The sequence below is a fragment of the Chenopodium quinoa genome, unplaced genomic scaffold (genome assembly GCF_001683475.1).
Source record: "Chenopodium quinoa cultivar QQ74 unplaced genomic scaffold, ASM168347v1, whole genome shotgun sequence".
NCBI classification, from domain to species: Eukaryota; Viridiplantae; Streptophyta; class Magnoliopsida; order Caryophyllales; family Amaranthaceae; genus Chenopodium; species Chenopodium quinoa.
This window is the reverse complement of record NW_018744991.1, coordinates 2308877-2333943: the sequence shown is the minus strand read 5'-3', so window position 1 is coordinate 2333943 and position 25067 is coordinate 2308877. Positions and strand designations below refer to the sequence as shown.

Sequence of the window (25067 nt, the reverse complement as noted above, 5' to 3'; positions counted from 1 at the left end):
TAAAATCTTGGGTTGGGTTTATCTTGGCCAAACCCGCAAAATAGTGTTGGGTTCATCGGACCAAAACAGGCCTTTTTTTGGCCGAGCTCAGGTTTTGAACTAGAAAATGCGTTTTCAGCCTTACCCAAGCTTGTACTTTTTTTCGAACCGGGACATTATTGATCACCTCTACTATAATGCTAATTATAATATATAAAGTACAAATTTCAAACAATAAAACTCAAGGAGTCAAAATTGAGAGCCAATAGTGTCCAAACTAATTCTTCAATGTGAAATGTGTAGTTTTCCAAACTTGGACATTACTTGCACAAGCAAGTGCAAGATCAAGAAGGTTGAGCCGCGGGCAAGGAGTCAAGCCAATTATCTCTGCTGATAAGGCTTGGTATCGACAAACCTTAGGTCTTGCAATTGTAAGCGTTGTGTTATAGAATGTCCTTGACGCTCAAGAAGAAAGGAAAGAATAGAAGCAAAGAGAAAGAGAGCATTAGAGAAAAGGCAGACCAAAAAAACTCTAGTCTTCTTCATATTTCTCCCAAACAAGGCAATGTTTAAGAAAAATGCATTCGGCCTGATTCTTATTTCTATACATATGCTCTAATACATGGAATCACACTCGAATACACATTATTTGTACTTCATGTTGATAAGAATAAAACAGCCTACTAAAGAATGAAATAGCCCTCAACATAACATTGAGATACTTCTTACAAATTGGCTATCCACAAGATGAAATATCCTTGATCATCTACCCCCAAAGAAGGTTGAAATATCCTTGATCAATAATCCCCAAAGAAGGTTGAAATATCCTTGATTTTAGGCTAGATGCCCGAGCACTTTCCCAGATTCACCAAGTCGTCAGTTTGAACCTCCTCCAAATTGATCCCGCAGCATCTCGTACTTCCGGAGCTCCGCTAGGGAGAGAGATGGAGGTAATTCTGCTAAGACCTGCCAAAGTAATGAAAGACAATACAAACAGACAGCAGACTCAGTTTAATCGATCAGCTCAGAATGACATAACAAAGATGTTCAAAAAATCTAACTTTCACCTTCTCCCTCTCCTCAATAATTCCTTCGGGTTATATAAAAACAATAAATGGCAAATCTTACAAGTTAGAAAGGCAAGACAGCAAAAGAATATACTCACAAACCTACCACATGAATGATGAATACAATACTAGAATCTAATAAAATGGTCTTGATTTTCTTTTCAAAAACTAAAGGCCATAACTAAGGGTAGCAGTAAGATTGACAGTCAGAGAAGGGTAGCTCAAAAATACAAGGGCGGCAAGGGGGTGAGGAGTAGATTTGACATGATGAGTTTGAGATATGGTCATAATGTATCCATCCCTAATAGTTAATTTGCTCATAAAATCTTTGATTTACTATATCATTATTCTATAGCATTTCCATGTCACATTGGAGTGGACATTATCTGGACATATTAAGAAATAATTCCGCTGCTCAAACTAAAAGCAATGTTGAAAAAGAAAATAGGTATGCATTATTTATTTACATAATAAAATTCTGCAAGTCTTCAAGCAAATGGCATATGATATGAAATGTGATGAAATAGCAACTTTTATAAAACAAAATAAATAAAATACTACATATGATAAGAAAACATATTCATTTTATAGGAGAATTGAAAATTTTGGGACCAGAAGTCCTCCATAAGTCAAGGCAAAAGGGAAAAAGTACTCCAATCTCACAATGCATCAAAAAGACTAGGGGTGCTAATTGAATTGAGCCGTGAGCAACTCGAACTCGACTCGGTCAGCTCGGCTCGAGTTGGTTCGACTCGAAATTGACTCGACTCGAGATGTTAACGAGCATGAGTTGAGCAAGTTCTAACTCGACTCGATAAGCTCGTGAGCAACTCAATAATATATTTTATTATTAATATAGAATTTACAAAGTTATCATTTTTTAAACAAATTTGACACTGAATAAGAGTTAATTTATATCATCAAAAAAGAAAGAGTAAATCTTTAATAATAAATAAAATAAATAAAAGAAAATTATATAAAGTGAAAAAAAAATATAGGCCTATAATTTTAGAAGGGCCAAAACTTTAACGAGCAGATCGTGAGCTACTCAACTCGACTCGAAACTTTAACGAGCACGAGTCAAGTATGTTTTATTGGCTCGGAACTTTAGCGAGCACAAGTTGAGCACATGAGCAAAGCCCAAAACAGAAGCTAGATACACCACTTGCTCCAACAAAGTAACCCAAAGAAGACTCCCGGCCATGGAAAATCATACTCCCCCTGTTTTTTTGAAATTACTCCACTAAGACTTTTTTCACTTTTCATAAAACTCACTTTCACCATTAAATATATTATTGATCAAAGTTGTGTGTTGGCAAACGTGCAAATCAAAATGGAACAATTTTAAAAAAAAAAAAAAAAAAAAAAAAGAGGGAGTATCATTCTTATCCAAGCAACCACACCATGGAAACAAAAAGCAACATGGTGCAGAATCTAATGCCTTCTTTTCCCTTCTGAAATTTCTTATACTGACTGTAAACGATCCTGAAGAAAAAAAATAGGATGTCCAATGCCAAAGAATCATCACCATGTGACATACAAAATGAAATGATTCCATGTCTCCTCAACAGCAAGACATATAGTACACATGAGGGGATATAGGCTAGTGTGGTTTTCAAGAATGCAAAATCACAAGGCTAAGTTACCCCAAGCAAGAATTTCAGCAACTCAGACAAAAGTTTTAACCCCAGCCTTCTCTGCACTATCATAAATATGTTCATTTAACTAATGAAAGGGATTGAGATTTGGCTATTAAGGTACATGTAGAACAAACGGCAGGTAAAAGATCCTGAACATTCAGTCAGCCAAACTCTCTAAGCACGGAGTCTAACAAAGAAACAATTGCAAGGATTTGTAGCTAGCAGGTCCCAAACTCCCTATCATGAGGGTTCCCACCAATTTGAAAATTACAAGAAAATTATCACCATTACTCACTCAAATAAAACAAGTAGGAGTATGAAGTCAAGTGCACAACTAGGGGTGCTAATCGAGCGAGTCGATCACGAGCAGAGGGTTGCTCGACTCGTGCTCGCTAATTTTTGAGTCGAGCCGAGTCGATCACGAGTTACTCGTTTAAAGGTTTAGGTCTCTTGAATTTCAAATATTTGTTGATCATATTTTATTCTCTTTATATAAATTTTTCTTACTTAAGTTTATTATTTTAAATTTATTAAGTGTCAAAGTAAATTTTTGTTTTTAAAGATAGAAGAATAGAAAAATATTGAATTTCTTGTACACTTATCGAGTTTCGAGCTGATTCGAGCGAGTACGAGCAAACTAGAGTCGAGTTTTGACCGAGCGTTGACCGAGTCGAGTTCGAGCTGCTCGCGAGTTGCCTTGCTCAATTAGCACCCCTATGCACAACCTATAGGAAGAGGAAATGATACTAAAAGGTTGCTCCCCAACACAAACACCCTCCAAGATAAATATAATTCTCTCTCCAGTACACACCTTGCATATGACCCAAGAGAGTAAAAAAGCGAAACAAATTTCCAGGGGCTAGTATGTAGAACCTGAGACCCTGTCAACACATCCTAGGCATTTTATTGAAGACCATAGCACCATACCTACTCCTGAATTCCAAATCACTCTATGCCAAAGAAAATGCTATAAATACTTCCCCAGATATAAAGATGTTTAGGAACCAATGAGATTGAACATGGATAGTAACCAACCCATCCTTTAATCAGGGAGAAATGGCTAATTAAATGGAGGTAGAATCAATGAAGATTATGGCACAATATAATCTTCAATAACCAATAAATCAGTGTGAAATATTAAGTTGACTTAACACAATAACTAAACAGATAGTGACCAAAACCTAATTGATGAGTGGTAAAAAAGTAAACGCCTACACACGTGAACACACTGTACACAAGCCCGATAGTGTTTGCATGGTTGATAGAGCATACCTCAAGTCTTATAATCAAGGATTAAGGAAGAAGTTGGTATATATATATATATATATATATATATATATATATATATATATATATATATATATATATATATATATATATATATATATATATATATATATATATATATATATATATATATATATATATATATATATATATATACTCCCTCCAATTTTTTTTAATTGCAACTTTTGCTATTTTAGTCCGATCAAAATTAAATGCAACTTTCTATTTTATTTCTATTTTGGGTAAACAAAAACCTTGAAAATTACTACTTTACCACTACTTTACCAAGTGGTGGGCCAAACTTTCTCTCTCTACACACTACTTTAAAGTATTTTACCCACTACTTTACCACTACTTTACCAAGTGGTGGGCCAAACTTTCTCTCTCTACACACTTTAATCACCTTTAATTAACCCCACTACTACATACCCCTTAACTTTTTCCTCGTGAACCGCAATACACACCAAAGTTGCATTTAAAAAAAATCGGAGGGAGTATATATATATATATATATATATATATATATATATATATATATAACTTTGTATTTTTATCTGTGGGGAATTGGTTTGTTTGAAGCAAAATAACCTAGGAATATGAGTAAGGACTCAACTCCAATATTCCCCTACACGATTCAAAAGAACAATAGATTTGACACGCAAAGAATTTTGAGCAACGGACTTGTAAGCTTGTCTTACATTCATGTTACGTGGATTTTTCCTTGAACCTTTCATGATATTAGTAAAATACATTAGCACACTAAACTTTCTTAAATCAAGATGTGTTCTCACAATTTGCAGTTTATTGCCCACTTTTCCAAGACATGAACAATTTAGAGGTTCCAAGCATAAGGACTCTCATAGGGTATTAGTCGTAACATCCACATTCACATAGATAAGTTTATCAAATTTGTACTGGCTTTAGACCACTTCAATAGGTTATAAATACATCACTTTATTAATAAGAATAGTAGTAGTACTTGACTCTGTTTTTTGTTTGACCCTTTGAACCAAGACATTCCTAAGATGGAATCAATCACAATCACTACATAATAGGCTTTAGACTCGGTCCATATGCTTACTCCAGCACTATTTTTCTACAAAAGCCTTAGATATTTTGAATCATGTTGGGGGATGCAGGAGTTATGTCCTTATTCTTTGACAATTTTCCAAGTTTATTTTGCTTCAAAAGAAACAATTGTCCCATATAGACAACATACAAAGCTTTTAGTCTTTTACCCACAATATATATTAGTATGTCAATTTCAACTTCCTTGTAACCCTTGATTAAAATACTAAAAGTTAGGCTCTAGCAATCATGCACGCACACGGTCGTGGTGGGCTCGGGCATGTGGTTCAGTGCATTGGTGGGTGTTTACTTATACTATTGCATAACATCAACTTAATATCTCAGACTAATTTGTTCGCTAATGAACATTATATTGTGTCATGATTTTCACTGATTCTTGCCTCCATTTAATTAGCCATTACTCCCTAATTATAAATTATAAGTTGGGTTGATTATCTACCGTATTCAATCTCATTGGTTCATCTCTATATAAGACAGCAGAAAACAGAAAATTCTATCACTCTTTCTTCTTAGAAAATACAAAAACATTTTTCGTTTTGGTCAATGATCACACTGTTCATGTATCTCTTTATACTACGCCAACGAGGTAGAGGTTGTGTATCCTTAGAAATTAATTACTAAGGAGCCGAGGGACAATTATTTTTTTCAAAAGCAAAATAAAGTTGGAGTTTCATCAAACAGCAAGGACTTTTATTCCAACACACCCTCATAAAACATGCTGCCATTCCCTGAGTTTGTGGTTCCATTCATCAACCTACCTCACCAAAATGTCCAAAAGTCCCATCTTCCAAACATTTTGGGGCCCAGGTTAGCTTTGGAGGTGGTATGGCAGATTTTTCTCGATAGGGTAGTCTGTTTTCCAGCAGCTACCTCCTTCCCAGAAATGTTCTGTGGTGACAGGCGGTCCTAGTCTTCAAACTTGAAGGGAATATCTAATGTTTGTAAGTGGACACTGGTTTTGAAAAGCAGCTTCTTGTTAGTTGTTACAGCCATTTGATAGCCTAGCCCATAAGCGATTCAACATAAATCATGCAAGTGGTACTTTAGATGTCATATTCCCCATTTTTTTAAATGAATAAAACTCAAGATCAAAAAACAAAGCCTTTGTTAAGTCAAAGCAGAGTTAGCAGCATAGTTTTCGAACTTCATAGCCATTAGATGCAGCTATCTAACGCATTTTTATTTACATTATGAAAACTCATACTGTGGATGTATCTCCTACCTTGATGAAATCCTCATATTCCACAGCAATGGAGTCCATATGGCTATCGTCACTGGTTGGAACTGAAGCTGAACTTAAGACCTGCAAAAAGAAGAATAAGAAAATTGACAGCAATTTAAGCATCTACCCCACTCAGAAGGCTAGAACAAGCCCCATTGTAAAGTTTCCAAAAAACAGTCCACCAGAGTAAACTACAACACATCAAATACCTGCCGTTTTGCAGCATGAAACCAAGCATCTGCACACAAGGCATACATATCTGCACCAGTAAAATTTGGCGGGCATCTTTTTGCAATTGAGTAAAGAGAGACATCTTCATGCAGTTGAAACTTCCGGGTGAGTGCTATTAGGACTCTGCATGATGGAATAATGGATATTCAGTGATAATGCAAGAAGAATAATGATAATAATAGGAGTAACAAATATGGCCCACTAACCGCTCTCTATAAGATGGATCAGAATTAACACCAACATAGAGAAGCTTGTCAAATCGGCCAGGCCTCAGGAGTGCTGGGTCAATAAGATCAGGACGATTGCTTGCCCCAATTACAAACAAGTCCTTGTGAAACAGAATGCAAAGGGAAATAGTAACATTAGACTTGGAGCATAACAAGGAAAAGACTTTACCATTTGAGAATTGGAAAAACATAGATAGTCATGATATGTAAGATGTGAAAGGAACCTGAGTGGAATCACTGAGGCCATCAATCTCAGCTAGCATCTAGCACAAACAAACATATTTTGTGATTAGTGTTGAGTCAAACTAAGAACTAATCAGCATTAGCTACAACAGTACAACTTACAAGCAAACTTTGTCCAATTCCTCACCTGAGAAACAACTCTGTCCATAACTCCCCCAGAATCACCGGAAGCACCTCGAGCTGGGGCAAGCGAATCAAGTTCATCGAAAAAAATGACACATGGACGTGCTGACCTAGCCTGCCACACGACCAGGTTCACTTATTGATTCAACAAACAACTTAAACAGAGGTAAAAGGTACTACAGCACTTTACCTTTTGAAATATGTCTCGCACATTTTTCTCAGACTCCCCTATGTACATATTGATTAATTCAGGTCCTTTTACGCTTAGGAAATTTAGAGAGCATTCCGTTGCTACAGCTTTTGCCAACAGAGTCTGAGTTTAGTCATGAAATGACAATCAGAAGATATAAACTATATGCTCATGATTTCATGACGAAAAGACGAAATTCAAACATTTACGCAAGCATTTACCTTTCCAGTGCCTGGAGGACCATAAAGAAGAACCCCAGAACGTTTACGCAACCCAGATGAAAACAAATCCTTGTGTAGGAGAGGTAGCTATAAACAAATAAAGCAAGTTAGAAAACTTCCAACAAAGAACAACGTCAAGCAAACCAATAATAGTGAATGCTCTAAGGCTCATGACACCTAGTAAGCAATGAGACCAAAAATGCTGAAGCCAAAGCCTAAAACACCATATGAGCTTTGCATAAATTCTTGAATTTGTCACCACTTGAATTTAAAGTTAAGACCATAATTATGCCAAATGCCGCCCAACACCTACAAATTCAAGCACACACAGTAGTAGCAAATTGTCCACCACAACAACTGTATCACAGAAACACGTAACAACGGGGAGAAGTATCCAAATGTTTTGCACCAAATCAACAATTAGAACTAGAAAACCAATGAACACGATTAAAAAATGTAATAAGACCATCAAGACATGACTAAGGGTGCATATTATTCACCTAATTTTCACTTATCAGAACTTAGAACATTATCACATAACGAATCTGAACTTAAGAGAACTTACTTATTAGAACTTAGGGGGCGTTTGGTGTAGCAATTTTAGATGTACGAGACGGATTCAAATAAGTGTTTCCATTTTTAGTTGTTTGGTATGAGTTAAAAGTAACAAATGCCGTTTTCGGAGGGTAACAAAATCCCCCAATTTTTTTACCCTTGACAAACTAGTGGAAACAAAATACGTTTCCTTACTTAATCACAATCTACTCAAATTGTTTCCATTCCATTAAGATACCAAACATATAGTAAAGGTAACGTTTATCATTACCCTTTTCTCTATTTATTTAAATCCTTTCCATTCCATCTATGGTTTTTATATCAAACAAACACCCCCTCAGTTGTAATAGAGCTTTGGTAGCTCTTATTAACCCATATCAAACTTATTTTTCCTGAACATGTCTTATCTGACCTTATTAACCCTTATCTCAACATAGTCTTGAAATAAGTGCCAATAAGGTGAACTAAACAGGGCCTATAATAAATCTCTAGTAAAATGCAAAAGCCTTCATGAAGAAGGATCACAAACAAAATTGAGAAACTTCTTCTGAACCAACTCAAATCCAAAAAAAATTTAAAACCATCATCAAACCAGAAATTTGACGACTCTAACCCCCAATGACTATAAAACCGCATACATACACACCATTGTAACAGTTATAACACTATAACCAATAGTCACACTCCATCCATTTATGCTGACTAAAGCAAACAAAACAATCTAGAGTCAGCCACACATAAAATAATATTGACAACATTGGCATAATTATAGTATCTGTTCTATTTAAGTAGTGCTCATAAGTTAAAGCTAGGCAACAAAATCATAACATAAGTAGCCCTCAATCGGGAATTTAGTGTATAGACTCTAATATGTATCCATGGATCTAGTATAGGAAAATTCAAAAACCAAGAGCATGGCAGCATGGCTAAAAAGCTTCCAAAATTTAGATATGGAACGATAGAGTAGCAATAAAAAGCTATAAAAGTACATCAATCAAGCCCCAATGGTCAATTAGACCTCAACCGATTGTTATTCTTCTTTTGTCACTATTTTCACTTCTTATGCTTGAATGCCTTAATCCCATAAGTGGGGTCGGCTACATGAACCAATATGAAGACTTCCCGGGAGGTCACCCATCCTAGTACTACTCTCAATCATTGTGGATCATGTCAAGAGATGTGACAAAGTTTTACACTGGCTGTCACTGGCCTACTATAACCCTCCTCCACTCACTCAACTAAATGATTTCAACTACACATGCATATGCACCATAATAACAATGACCACACTCATTACAAACATACCCGTCTGTTACACCCAATTTATAATCTGCCAGCCCATACTCTTTAATAAGAGTAGGCCTATACTATTAGCACCATCAAACCCAACAAGTCATAGAGTTCAAAGTCCATTGTTCAACTCTGGGGCCAAAGGCAATTTATCTGAGGAGAAAATATGGATATTACAAAAGAAAGTGGAAGCAGTTATTCAATTATATTAAAAGCGGGGAGAATAAATAACCATCAAACTACTTAGTCTATAAATAGAAGCAGGCAACTATTCAGTACTGACAATATACATTACTATAGTGGTTCTTTAAAAACTTTTGGAAAAATTAACAAGAATAATCCAAACTATTAGGGTTCTTCTCATTATAATCCCAACTATCTTTTAACTTAGATTAATCCCATTTATGCAATGACCCTTCTCAAAACATCTAAAATGACTTGCAACTTATAGAGATTACTCTTCCCCTCCATCCCATTCTCCTTTCTCTGTCCACCTTACGTGACCGTTCCTACTCCACCTAAGCCACCAGCCACCATACCATCACCCAACATCTCTCTCCTCCTCTACTTTCTCTAAGTTGAGTCATTTCACCCACCATATATAGCTACAGTTCATCACCACCTCTCAACTTCTCCCTCCTAATGTGCTTCCATCAGTGACGCCAACCACAACAAGACACCACCACCATCCCAAATTCCCACCACCAAAACCCGTCAATTTTTTTCCTTCAGTAGTTCAACATTCCCAAAGGTTTTGGTTTTTTTCTTTTTTTTTTCATTTTCTTTATCATTTTAGTCAATATATATTTTTACCATAACTATGCATAATTCTTCTTTTATACAATTTTTTTTAGGGGACTTCTTTTATAAATTTAATGTTGTTTCAATTACACAATTCTGTAGCGCTAAGAATTTTTGTGGGAAATTTTAATGAGTGATTGTGTAAAATTGGTGTTCTTGACAATTGGATTTTGAGATTATTTTTAATAGAAAAATGCAAGCCCTAATTTACTACGGAACACACAAAAATATGAAAATTCCCCATTGATAGGGTTAACAGAAGATCTAATCTTTGAAATCCTGCTTTGAATGCCCGAAAAAATTGTTAGGAAGGCTCAAATGTGTCTCCTGAATTTCCTAACCTCGGACCTGAATTCGCTATATCTCATCTCGTTTTCCCATACTCTGCCACTAATCCACTCTTAACCATTGCTATGCTATATTTTAACTCAGATCAAATTTAGATGCTATGCCGATATCATTGAGGGCGTAGACCTTAAATCTATGCGGAAGACAATTCGACAATGCCGACACTTTAGAGGGTTGTTACCTTTTCATATTGGATCATGTGATGGCCTTGAATAAAAGGAGGCCGGTGAAGTAGTATGGTGGATGGGGAGTTGATGAGGTGAGGTGGCCAGTGATTGTGACAGGAGTGGGCAATGAGGGCGGTGGTTATTGTGAACAAATGAAGTGAGCGGAAATCAGGGAGTAAATATACTAAATGTTTTTTAAAAGGGAAATTAAAAAAAAAAAAAAAAAAAAAAAAAAAAAAAAAAACTAGATATTGAAACTTGACTCACCAGCCTTTTTGACCTGTTTCACAGGTTAACAATATAAGAAAACTATTTTGAGAAGGCCCTTATATAGTTAGAATTATTTTGAGTTAAAATATAGTTGGGATTAAAATAAGAATAACCGCAATAGTTGGGATTGTTCTTGTTAATTTTTCCAAAACTCTTTCATATACTTTTAAGTTAAGATTAGGCAACCAAATCATTGGCCATGACACTCAAATTCTAATAAACGTATCACTCTACAAGTAATAATTTACAGAAAGACAATAATGGGACACAAATTATTTGGTGTATTGAAACAGTTGGATAGAGATATTAGACATCGAAATGCAATATATCCCCCCCTCCCCCCCCCCCTCCCCAACCAAGTTTTCAAAAACCTAAAAGCATACTGGTTCTAGGGCATGAAATCCCAATAAGGTAGGCAAATGCATCCACTTATTCTCCTGCCAAATAGGGCACATATACCACGTATATTTCCAGATTATGCCATGTCAAGATAGGTTTGAAGGGAGTAGGCATTGGGTCCAAGTATCTAAGTCATTTTAATTAGCTGATGGCCTGATATTACTTGCCAAAGTAATTTTAAATAAAAGTGAGAAGTAATCATTATGTCATAGATCATAGAACACTTCTTATTTTGGTTATGGAACTTATTAAAGGAAAATTTGTGAACAACTAATTATAACTTGTCCACCATTGGAAAATCTTAACTACCTAATAAGTTAACATTAAAACTTTATGCTTTTTCTTAGAAAAAACACTACCTATTAGATAGTTTTTTTTCCAAAAGTGAAGAGTTTTTAGGTAGTTGTCCAAAAATTTTCCATTCCAAATTCAATTTAATTTTTTTTTAAAAAAAAAACTACATTCTTCAAGAACCAAACCAATTAATACAGCAGTTTCAGAGTGATGGAAAAGTAATATTGGCATATACAAACAAACTAACCTGAACAGTATCCAGAATTGCTTTCTTCACATCTTCAAGCCCACCAACATCTTCCCATTTAACATTCGGAACCTGTGAAAGAATGATAGTCAGACGAATTGTTCTTTGTTGGAAAGAAGGAACCAAAAGCTATTTTGCCATGAACAATAAGTACTTTTTTTACTATAAGTAGAATACACAGGTGTTATAGCGAGTATACGTATGGAAGGTTCCACTTGCAAACTGCTAAGCATTAGAAAGCTATAAGAAGAAAACTCCCCTAATTTTATTGTCACACTTTCAACTTTGATATGTGCTAATTTCTTCAACTACTTTAAAATAAAAATTATGTCCATATGGTAGCTGCTGCTATCAGCCAGGCACTACATGGAAGTGGAACCTAGGAAGCCACTTTGAGTAGTCAAGACTCACATAGTGGCTTGTTTTTGCTAGATCCACCGAGATATTTTATTTTAATGGCGGTTAAAACATAAAGAGTACAACTTGAAGTAATAGAAGCAATAGTTAATTAGGTTAGGTAAGTAATACAGTTTTGTGTGTGTGTGTTTACACACACACACTCACACACAATAATATAGGAACAGTATAAAGTGATAGTGTTAGAATAAAAGAGAAGAGCACAAGATAACAAGAGTATACTGCAGGTTGCCGAAAGTTGACATACACAACATAATTGATGCCCAAATGAGGATGGGATAGCACAACTAGACTAATGGCACATAAGGGTGCCAAGCCCCAACCAACCCTTGATAGATCCGGTGTCAAAACACTTGGACCATGACAACAAGGTACTCTTGTTAGAGAATCACTACACTAATCCTCAAGGATTGCAATTTACCATAATAGAACATGTCCTTGCTGAGCTTTAGATGAACTGCTTGATACTTTCTCTGAACTCTTGTCAAATGACTAAAACCCACCTTATACTCCAGTCCCTTAATAGGTACATTTGGGTGCCTTAAGACGCCCAAACCAATTATATCTGCTCTCTCGCATCTTATCCCAATCAAAATGCCAATCCCACCACATATTAAGTCACTTCATTCTTAATGATATTTGTTCATGGTACCTAATATAGTGGGGAAAATCCTCATCAACAGTATCAACTTGAGATTCTGAATTTTGGCTTAGGCTAGTCCTATCAGTAGGCGGCAGTCTATGTGAATGCCTAACTCTCAAGGTAAATGACGCCTGAATTAGGAGATGGGAAAAGGTAATTTAGAAAGGAGATCCAAGATGAATCCAAAGGTGAAAGCAATAAATAATTCAAGAAGAAGGATTGCAATGAAAGGCATAACTGCACAAAGGATTACTTCTTCCACTAACATCACCATTACTTCATCACTATTTCTACTCTCTTTCAAGTTGCAAATATGACTATTACCTTTCGACTAACACAAATTCCATTATTACTATTAGCTACAGTACCTCTAAATTTTTTATTTTTTATTTTTTTAAAAATACATATATATAAAATAAAATAAAAAAATTAAAAAAAGAGACAAGACTGAATTTTTTTATTTTATTTTATTTTATTTTTATTGTGGGTCTTCTAAAAAGACTCTCTAGAGTGCTTCATCTGCTTGGGGGTAATGTTGCATACATAAGAACCTTCCTAGATCTTTGCCTCTGTAGGGAAAATATTAGTAGTTATTGTTTTATGGTAGCTTTAATCTGTCTGTTTACTGCGCATTTTTACAAGTACCATCTCCCAAGGAAAAAATATAAGGCTGTGATATAAATTATATATGGTTTTAAACTGTACATAAGTGAAGCCTTCCAACAACATAAATAAATATTTCCTAAGTTTATGGAATATTCTTGCGAAGTAGCTACACACTACTCCATGCTCTATTTCCACCACTCATACATTAATACAATCTCACCATCTAGGATGGACAAGCCAACATAACTAAAAAAAAAAAAGCGAGCTTATAGAATCCCAAATTTAATGTAGCGCTGTCACTAAAGTAGCATCGACTACTTGTTGGTACTGACATGGATGCCCCTCCAACGTTGGGATTTGCATGCAAGCTATACCCAAAAAAGGGTTTAACTATATGGTCATAAGCTCATAACATAAGAAATAGCTACTCAGTAGCAGGAAAAAAAAATATTATTGACAAATATAGTCACTAATGCAAACAGGTACCTTCGGCGCGCCTAATGCAGATGCATTCCTCTTTTTCGAGCGCTCTAACACTTTTGACAAGTCTTCTTTCCCTGAAATCTGATTATTAATCTCTCCAACAGATTTAGATAGCAATTTATTCTCAACTGTCTTCTCAGGTTCACTTAGGAAAAGATCTTTGGGGATCACGTTGGCTCCAGCATCAGCAATTAGTGAAAGTAAATCCCTGGGTGTATAACCTGATGTCTGAGCAACTAAGTCCTTAACAACATTCTCTATGCCACCCTGCAGCAGCCAATACAGCCAGCATATTAATTCAACAGCTTTAACAGACAACAATTGAACGCAATAGCATCATTTATAGAATGTCAAACCAGAGAGTAAGCCAAAAATAAGTTATGTTGCTAATAACACCCTATATAATAGATAAGTGCCTAATTAACAGTCTTCATGACATCCTACCTATATATCACAGTACTGAGTATTAGAAGAGATTTATCACAATTAATAATTTTCAGGTACAACTGCCAACAAAAGATGTGTCCCTTAATGACTGTATTATGTGTACAAGGATACATGAGTTTGATCCTCACCCTTTCTTCACTGAAAAGTGGCAGCTGTTTTATGACAGACCTTTTTAATTTCAAATGGGAATTTTGAACTTGTCAAGTTTATGTATGTCAACTTTGATTTTGGGAGGAGAAATGTGCTATAAGCTATGTTCTTTGGGAGGAGAAATGTGCCATAAGCTATGTTCTATTAGCCAGAGATAAGGTGTTTTGGTATGATTTTTTTTAAGGTCTAATATGTCTAGTTAAAAAACTTCTAGTCTAGTATGGTCTGATCTTATCACTATGCTTGACTAAATTTTGACCACATTTGTTAGCTAATAAATAGTTCTTTTTTTTTTTTTTTAATCGCACCATTTGGTATGGGCACAAGATTCAAGAAAAAGAGTAAAGGTGGGGAATGTCAAATTTGCCTATGTGATATAAACAAATAAGAGAGAGAAAAGGTGGGGTAATTGTGGTTGTTAATGTGTTATCACATGTGAACAATGGTAGTTAGAGTATTTTGTGTGTGAACACAAGCAAAAGGTGAACGAAGTATCCATATAAGGAAATTGTGCAATTAATATGCAACTTTCCAAAAAAATTAAAAAAAAGAGAGGGAGTATAAAAACTTGAAAGAAAAAACATTACAAACTAGGGTCTTGTTAGATCTATCTTAATGTGTATTTTCTATTCTCTAAGTATCTAATTTTCATGATATTTATTAATAAGAAATTCCAGATATTTGACAATAACCAAATGCAGATATGATCTGTTCTGGTGTGATGAGTAGATGAGATGTGGTCTAATTATAATAACAAGTAAAAAGTTCTTGAGATTAATGTATAAAAAATCTCAAGGCGCACTAAAGCGATAAAGATCCTGCTGCCCCTTTGCCACGCTTCAGTGCGCCTCTTTAAGGGAGACGCATTGTACAGATGCGCCTCATGTGTGCATCGTGAGCCTCTGGTGTGCCTCATGTGTGCCTTGTGCGCCTCTGATGTGCCTAAGGTTTGCCTCTTTATATGCGCCTTGCCTAGTGTGAAAAAAGTTCTACCCTATTCACCTAGCACCTCAGCGACTAGGCACGCCTTAAGCACACTTTTAATACACTGCTTGAGATAAGGTGAAGGAGCGTTTCTATGGCTACGTTTGAGTGCTTTGGTAGGAGCAAAATGATCACATCTTTCATAATAAGGCTAATGGGGCGGTGTCATAGGATTGTGATTCTTTTAGCTTCTCCGTAGTCTGTAGTGAAAAGACTTAAAGGTGTTTTATCTAATACTTTGTTGTCAGCCGTCTAGTGTGATTAACGCGCTTTCTCATTACTAGTCCTCCATTTGACTTTGTACGCGTAATGTGTTCCTTCATCTCTATAGAAAATCTTTCTATCTAATAAATTATTTAAAAAAGACCTCCACTAATGCCACCACTTAGTCTTTGAAGATGTTGAGTTTCCCTTGATATGAGGTGTATGGAATCAGATGACCTGAATGCAGAAGGAATAACAGATTCACAACCTCAGAAGTTTCTTAATTTCCACTCTCCCTTTCCCTTTTATCATACATTCACCTTCCACGCTTTATATTTTTTTTTTTTAAATTAGATCTCTGCAGATTTACTCCTCCCACAGTTTAAGTCAAATTTAAGTCAAAAGGAGATGAGAAAGTGAAGCATGGAAAGGGGTAAGAGGACAGAGAGAAATCTGGCATCTGCATGTATGCGACAAAATTAACAGCTGAGAGATGAACCTTTACTACTTGTTATACGTTGAATCTATCTTATGAAGAGCAGAGATGATAAAAATTATAAAAAAAATAAAACAAAATTGATGAACATCAAACATACATCAGCAGAGATTTCAGGAATGCTTTGCAATGATTTGGTTAGCATTTTAGCTCTTTCTTCTTCAGTCAAAGGCTCCAGATTAAGCTCGTGGCTAAAGCAGCGTCTTACAGTAGGTGGCAGGCCCTCCGTACTCTCAGTTACTGCAATCAACAAGACCTGGGGTCGCCTTATTCTTTCAGCACTCTGCAACTGCAGCATCAGCAAGTTACAAACAGATCACAAAACAGACATACTTCACAAAGCAGAAGAAACACGGACACATAACACGACAAGCTTGGTTACGTATGGGACTAATCCGATTCAGGTTTAACTCATAAGCCCATAGAAATGGCCCAGGGCATAGACAAGAGCAGTTGAGAGTCCAAGTTGGTCCATGAAGGACAAGATCAGATCAAACCAGCCTGATGGCGAATTGGCTTAGGCCTGGTAATATATGTCCCCTCTCCATTTTCATTAAATATACATTTAGTTACACCAAATATGGTGTACAACAGCAGGCCATGGTTTCAGATGTCATCAACTGGGGGAAAGGCATAGCAGGTCTAAATAAGACTTATTTACACTTGGATAGTTGTATAACAGTGGAAATAGAAGAGAATAAGGTAAACAGTTTCAATTTTAAATTCATTGGTAATTGGAAGTACTTCTAGTTGATGGCTGTGAAGTAATTTACTATAAGCTGAAGACAATTCAGGTTCACTATATTGAATCTGTATGCAAGGAAACATTTGCAAAAAGTAGAATTAGGAAGGTCAGCAATGTTAAGGGAGGAAAGTCATCCCTATAAGCACCAGAGAAAGATAGCAGAAGACTCGCATGTCTAGTGATTAATGATGTGTGGTCTATGATTTTTTGGCTCTTAATGTGGAATAAACAGAGCAACAGAAAAAGATGAAAGACTACAGAAGATTGGCATCTCATGAAAGTCAGATTCAGTGTTAAGAAACTGAATGGAATCCTTGTATCTCATATTCTGAATTTGTTTACAGCAAAGAAATTTGATTGATTGCTCAGCCTTGGCAGGGTTCTGAAGATACTTTTAGCATAGGCATTGTGAGGTATCTAGAAAGAGATAAACACGAGGGTGTTTCACTGTTTCAGAAAAGAAAAAGGTCTGTTGAAAGTATATTGATGTATATTGCAGAGGTAATGTTGTAGTTAAGAAAATAATCAGAAGACGACACATGTACCTTGAACGAAAACCTGGGCCTCTTTAATAGATTCATGTAGTATTTTGATATATTTCTAAGGGATATCAGTGTGTTGATTTCATTGAGTAATATTCTGGGTTTGCACATGGGATAGTATAACCTAGGCTTTGCATTTGATGTGGATAATCCTGCAGACTTTTGTATCCTAGGCATTGCTAGTTGCATACTACGATACTAAACCTAGCAGCCCTTCTTAAAAGCTGTAAAAGGTGGGCAAGTGCAATCCGCTTATGCAGTAAAGGCTACGGTCTCCTATAGCAATGCAATAATTAGGTTATGCATCTTCTAGGAGGCCAATTCAAGCTAAATGTACAAGGTGCAATCAGCTATATGGATTTACTTTTCATTCTTAAGCTGAGAAAAAGAAACGAAAAAAGGCTTAGGGGGTGTTTAGCCAAGCTTCTAGAGCTGTTTCACCAAGTTATAATTAGAAGCTAGGCCAAAGAGTAAAATGAGAAGCAGAATACCAAAAGCATTTCTCACAGCTCTAGAAACAAAAGCTCCAAATTGAAGCTTCTCAAACTGTTTCTCGGGGAGTTGTGGAATTCATAAGAAGTTTTTAAATTTTTACACACGGACTATATTACCCCAAATAAAATAAAATAAAAAATTTAAAAAATAAATAAATAAATAAAAACAGAATGGCCCCTAATAATACAAAACTTAATATTTCTCTCAGTCTCTCCTCAAATACAAATCTGTGCTTTCTCTCTCCCCCATGGCAAACCACCACGAGACCATCATTAATATGCTTCTGGCCATGTTTCAAAAAAAAAAATATCCTACTTGCAATTCACGTACAGAAAAAAAGTATAATCCCATTTTATTAGAAGTTCCCACAAATATATTGTTTCTGACAAAATTTGACGATTAAATATCGGTTAGATGATGAAGATTAGATTGTCAAATAAATTTTAAATGTTATATAACTGCTGTTTTACGTTTGGTGTTAGTTTCATCATTTTAAAATAAACAGTCACATTGGGTAGTTGGGTATATATGGAAACTGGTAGGAAGGCTTGATACAAAGAGTGGAAGAAAGAGAATGATGAAGAAAAAAAAAAAGGGGGAAGGAAAAGACAGTCAACTCTTGGAATGTAAATTCCATGGTAAAATCAATCCTGCGCGCTACTTTTTTAATCCAATGGTCAACAACACTTCTCTCCCTCTAAATCAAATGGTCCATAATACTTCTCTCCCTCTAAATCAAATGGTCCATAATGCCTCTCTCCCTCTAAATTAATTTGTAGAGTAAATAATGGCCAAACAGAATAAAGTTGTTTCTGTTTCTAAGAAGTACTTCTACAATTAGGTGGCCAAACATTTCTGTTTCTTAAAAGTGTTTCTAAAGAAACAGTTTCTACAAAACTACTTCTAGGAAACAGAAGTTTTGTAGAAGCATGGCCAAACAAAACATTATGCATTTTGGTATCACATGTTCAATGCCTAATTAGATGGGGTGTTGGGAGCAAGTCAGTTGCTCACATAAAAAAATAAATTTGAAAAAAATGAAGCAAAAAAGGGGGTTTTCTCTGACAAGTTCTTAAACACCTTATTAGAAACAATTTTGTTGTGATTTAGACAAATCTTTTCCAGATCCAACACTACATTGCATTGGTTAAAATTGGAGTGGAAATTTTATAAAGCAAGAAAGAATTATATTAATCCTTTTCTTCCTTTTGACACATAGGCTATTTGGATTAATCGCAATCAAATTTTATGGTTTCACTGATAGTAATTACTAGGCCAAAAACTGAGGGCTAGTGATTCTCAGTTTCTAGAGCTGAAAAGGAAATTGGTCACAAACTTCCTTCTACATCAGCAGCAACTCGTATATAATACAATAAACAGAAATCTTCCCCGATCAGAGAAACTTTTACTTACTGGGCTACCATTCAATTTCTCCTCTAAAGGTACATCCTCAACCTTGACAACTGGCTGTGTGAATTTCCTTATAACAGACGCCACCTCAGAAATAATACCAGTGTGATCAGATTGCGAACCCTCATTGGATGCCCAATTGCGGAGGACATCAAAATGCTGCAGTAACAATATAGCTGGAGAGTATCTGCAAAAAGATCCAAATTTGCAAAAATTAACTCAGGCATCAGATGTATCCCTGCTCTCCCATATAGAACAACATCCTCAAGCCGATAATATGAGGAAATGAAATGTAAATCTTTAAGCCTTTATTACAGAAAATAGATATAAAAAAGAGCTTGTGTCATGAAACGCTAAGAAAAGTGAAGGATCAAAATTCAACTCATTTACTTTACTTTTTCAATTTATACATGGATATAAATTAGATGTTGCAAGAACCATTTGGAAAGTATTTACCAACTTTTAATCAGAGAATACATAGTAAATTCTAATGAAATGAACTTACAAATTCAAATCTTCGCCCAAAATAAAGTATGGCACCTAGTTTATATATTGGTTAAGAAGCCGGCAGAAATACTAGTCAAAAACAATGTAACAGAAGATAACAAAGTAGACTGAATCATGCCACAGTTTCAACCTTAGGAATACCTATGAGCTGTACTGAAGGCCTGAGTTAGTAATGAAGACGCTTTTTTCTCAGACCCTTCCATCAAAGCATTACAGCTGTACTCTACCACATGCAGACCAAGTCGGCGAGCAACATATTTGACAGCAGTCTTCTTTCCAGATCCTGCAATTGCAACAGAATAAGCTCCCAGCACTATTTTGTAACATGGTCCTAGGTGGAATTAAAATTCCATCACAAATCTGGTCCATCTACATCAATCTACTTGATAATATCAAATATTCACTTTCACATTAAGCACAGAACTACTGCTTCCTCAATCTAGAATAATATAGTATTTAATTATTTACTACAACAAGGGCCATATTTTTTGAAGAAAAAAAGAATTTTACTGAAAATAGGTCACTGCCAATTGGTACAGAAAGTCATGAAATATGCATTCATTGGCGTCTAACATCTCCTTGAGCAGTGATCTCACAATAGAGATTGATGAATATACAACTGTATGACTCCATCCGATTGTCCTTTAAAAAACATGTCAAAAATAAAGTATTTTAGATTTTACTGTATAGATTTGCTTTGGTAATGTTAAGTGACCTATAATGGTAAAATGATATTGTGAGATGCAGATTAAAATTGCATTGGTACAGTAAAAAAACTTATATTTTGGACCAGGAGTAAGCTAAAAACAGTGTATATTTTTATTGGTAATGATGTTAAAATTAACAGATTGGAAGCAAGTAGTTACAATTATATGTACAATCAAGCATTAACTAAAGGAACGACATATGATTTTGTCATGATTTCTCAACTTAATACGATGTATAAGATATACTTCCTTTGTTTTTATTTAGATTAAACATTTCAGTTTTCAACCTTACCAATACATTATTTCCTTACAAATTATAAGAAAAATTGATTTTTGAAAAGTACAAATTGAAACGAACCTAACAAGACCTCACATTTCCTTACAAATACCCAAAAAACAAAAATTTAAAATAAACAATGGTGTGTGCATAGTGTAAATTACAAATAGTTTTATCCAAAAAGAAACGGAAGTAAATCCTCTTGATACATAATGAACTTGATAACAATATTGTGCATTGACTGAAATTTATTCTATTGTCATAAAACCTGAATCGATTCCTCACTTGCTAAAAATCAATGATCATACACATTCCCTTCTCGAACTCAAAGACCACAGCTTCGTTTATCGCATTTCTAACTCCCCAACTATCATTTTTTCACCTTAGATTAGCGCTATGAAAGTCTTGATCAAAGCATAGTAGCATCGTTACCCAAAATTCTATGTTTAATGAGGTCTTTGAGTGGAGGTTACCTTAGGAATGGGTGCAAACATAAGGGTAGTTTAAAATAAATATTTTAAAAACTTTTGTTTTTTTCAAATATAAAGGCCTATAACACAGGGTCATATGATAGAAGATCCCATTTTTTATTAGGATGGGGAAGGGGGGGATAAAAATGCAACTATATTGATGATTGCATAAAATAGAATTTTATGAGATAAAGAAGATGATAGACCTGCCAAACCATGCAGTAAGACAGAGACGCTGAATTTGGATGAAAGTACAGATGGACATAGAGATGGAGTAAGGATGCAACCCAGGGCCTTTACAGTATTTCTCTGTAAAGGAGCAATTCCAGCAGGCTCAGCAGCGATTAACATATCTGGGGGGAAAGCAGCGGCAGCACTTCCACCAAGAACAAGAGCTGTCTGTTTACGGTTAACACGAAGAATAAGTTCCTCTGGAGGATCCAAGGCAACAACCTATGACATAAAGATCCAACTCAGTGTTACTTTTGACTCTGTCGCATCTTCAATTCACTTGAACTAGAGGCCTCAATAAAGACAGGAGTTCACCTTGAAATAAATAATATCACCTCCATCATTCTTCTTTTTCAGGCTACAACTGACACACAGGATTGAATTGCAACTCCAGTCAATTTGTATACTGAACACATCATCTTTAGCAAGATATCTATCAATATTGAAATACTCTTGTAATGCCAAATCAATCATTTCTTGACGATCCACAGCTTCAATGGGAGACTTTCCTCTAAGAGATTCAATGGTACCACACTCGGGTACCTTCAAAAAAGATATTCTTAAATGTGATGCATATCGTGGCACATGGGGCCAAGGCTCCAACCTCAAATTGACAAAACAATTCTCGAGCCCTAGTTCACTTTTCTCTGCACACTCATCAACATCAAATATAGTTGCTAGAGACTCCTTTCCATTGCGAAGAAGAGATGTCAAGCACGACGTATGAAGGTCCACATTAAATGCCAGGAAAGGAGAGAGATAGGCAACATTTTTTCTCAAAGGCTGGAGGTAGCTTTGGTGGAAAGTCAATGATGGTAATATAAGCATTGTCTCAGAGGCACAGGTGCCTTCTCCGGCAGCAGGCGATATTTCATCCTCAGAAAGAGGGGGATCTAAAACTACAACTTGGCCAATTCTTCGAGCATTGGTCTCAATATTTTTGATAAACACCTATTTTTAAGGAAAAACACATTGGTATATCACTAACAACCAACTTTAATAATTCACAACTTACTAGGCCAGAACACATCCATCCATCTACACATTTCATTCCAAATTCCTTCATGTGTTTGTTTTAATTGCGAGCTTAATAGCATTTTCAACGCGCTACCAAACCAATCATTCAAGGGGTTATTCAAAGTCCAATGCATAACTCAAAACTAAAACTTTCCTACAATTTGCAATCAACTCTTCAAATGACAATCTAGGAATATCTTTGATTTACCAATACGATGATAAATTAAAACCATAACAATTCACAATAAAATATTAAAAAAAAAAAAAAAATTAATTCCAGAAATCAAAACTAAGAGGAATATATACCAGAGAGCCTGAAGTGATGGCAAGACGTTTAAGGTCAGCAAGAGAGAGACCAACAAGGGAAGAATCATCAAGAGAAGCAATTCTTGGTGGAATTCCATCTTTATCCTTGTGAAACCGAAGAATTCCAGCTTGTAACTGAAGGGATGGTGGGGAAGCATCGAAGGAAGCGAGGGCATTATCGTCAACCTTGGCATCTGCTGCGCTACTGGTTGCGAAGGTGGGGTTTTGAAGGACGGAGTTGAGAAGGGCTTTGGTGGAAGCAAGCACCAATGGCTTCCTTCTCTCCACCATTAGAGATGATTGTTAGTATGGACTGTTGGGTTTAATTTTTGTTTTTCTGATTTGGTCAAGAATAGAAGTACTGGTTTTGTGGTGATTGGGAAGTTGGGACTTGGGAACAGTTGGTTTGGTGGTGCAGAGTTGTAGGCCTGTATAAAACTATGAGACAATCCAAAAATCCAATAATTCCATTTGTAACTGATCCGAATTTTTAGATATCCGATTCAACTTTTCATTTTGAATCGGATATCCAATCCGAAAAAGCGGATATCGGATGCGGATTTGGATATTGATTTTCAAAATTTTGGATTTTTGATATACGAAACATAAAGGCTGAAATAGTGAAATATATATAAAATTTAAAATTGTTCATATAAAACTAACCATGTATTATTAATTTATTATAATATTCTTAATATATTTGATGATAATTTTTATTGCACAAAGATTACTATTTTGTTAAAATATGTTGTACAACTTAGCGATAAAAAAGCGGTAAAATTAGTGAAATTTAGAAAGTAATCATAATTAGTTTTACTTAATATTGGATAATGGATATCCGAACCATCCAATCTGAAAATTTTGGATATCCGATATTCGGATATCCGAAATTTTCGGATCAAATTTGGATATCAGTTTCTGATATTCAAGTATTCGGATATCCGATCCGGAATCACATTTCGGATTGGATATCCGATCCGTGAACAGGCCTACAAAGTTGAGGACTGGGGTCAAATAGTATCGGGAGTCGGGTTGAGCCATGATCGTGGATTAATGACCCTCGTAAGGATGTTGAATACGGCGGTCCTTGCTAGGTATGCTACAAAAAATGCAACAGAAATATGTGTGAAATTATTCTTAACCCAATATATACACCCATCCAAGTATTTGAAGATTTTGTTAAAAACACGTCCGGATGAATTATTCTTGAAAATTGCATAATCATTGGAGTTGTTCATTATCTCCAATGTTACTCGCATTAATTTTATAATATCTACCTGTATAATTAATAATTATACATGTATTTGATGGACAGACGGTAATTATACGCACTCATTCACCCTAATATTTTCTTCAGTTTCACTCTTGCAAGTATATTGTTTTGATTAGAGAGTGGATATCTAATTATGCAACAAACAATGTGTGAATTTTAACCCTACACTATGTAAAAAGCGTGATTTTACATCACAAAATTAATCATCCTTGAAAAATGCATCATTATCAAAGCTACTCTGACAAATTTGGTAATGTCCACTATAATAAGAACTTAACAAGTATTAATTTGGTCAACACTCCTTAGCCCTAATCCATTCATCTATTTTGTCCCTGTTTAATATGTCATATTGATTCCAAAGTATATGTACAATCATGTAAGTCTTCACACTTTATATTTTAAACTTATGATGAAAACATAAAATCATCAAATAAGAATTGGGCTCAAACAATATTGGTTATGAATTACTCAATTCTCCATAGTATATAATTTCTCTCTCTAATGACTTACCCATGACTAACTAGTAACAATCACCAAAAAATTATACTTTGAACATGTACATTGAGTTTAACCCTACATCAATTAAATAATACTTCATAACATACAAAGTATATTTTCACATATTAGTAATTGAACATGGTCAAAGTTTATATAGAAATAGAGTTAAAAGGAAAATAGTAAGTAATCAAATAACCAAGCAATTGTTAGGAATGAACTGTATGGTAGTGACCTCATGGTTGTGAATTATGATATTGTATGGATGAGGG

The 25067-nt window shown here is 35.3% G+C and overlaps 1 protein-coding gene across 2 annotated transcripts; it reads right to left on the bottom strand.

The window, feature by feature from the left end:
- Positions 1–484: 484 nt before the first annotated feature.
- Positions 485–23539, bottom strand: LOC110706935 (peroxisome biogenesis protein 6-like). Of its 2 annotated transcripts, none has more exons than XM_021884933.1 (16): positions 23028–23539; positions 22020–22655; positions 21680–21926; positions 20161–20302; positions 19516–19699; positions 16421–16609; positions 14043–14306; positions 11891–11962; positions 7520–7606; positions 7299–7421; positions 7113–7223; positions 6967–7005; positions 6722–6843; positions 6494–6638; positions 6285–6365; positions 485–945 (listed from the first exon to the last, which is right to left on the bottom strand). In XM_021884933.1, exons 1-16 carry the CDS (start codon positions 23316–23318, stop codon positions 856–858), a joined length of 2823 nt encoding a protein of 940 aa, XP_021740625.1. In that variant the 5' UTR covers positions 23319–23539; the 3' UTR covers positions 485–855. The 2 variants fall into 2 exon arrangements, with proteins under 2 accessions (XP_021740625.1, XP_021740626.1); XM_021884934.1 differs by having other exon boundaries at positions 22020–22247; positions 23028–23538.
- Between the last annotated feature and the right edge of the window lie 1528 nt (positions 23540–25067).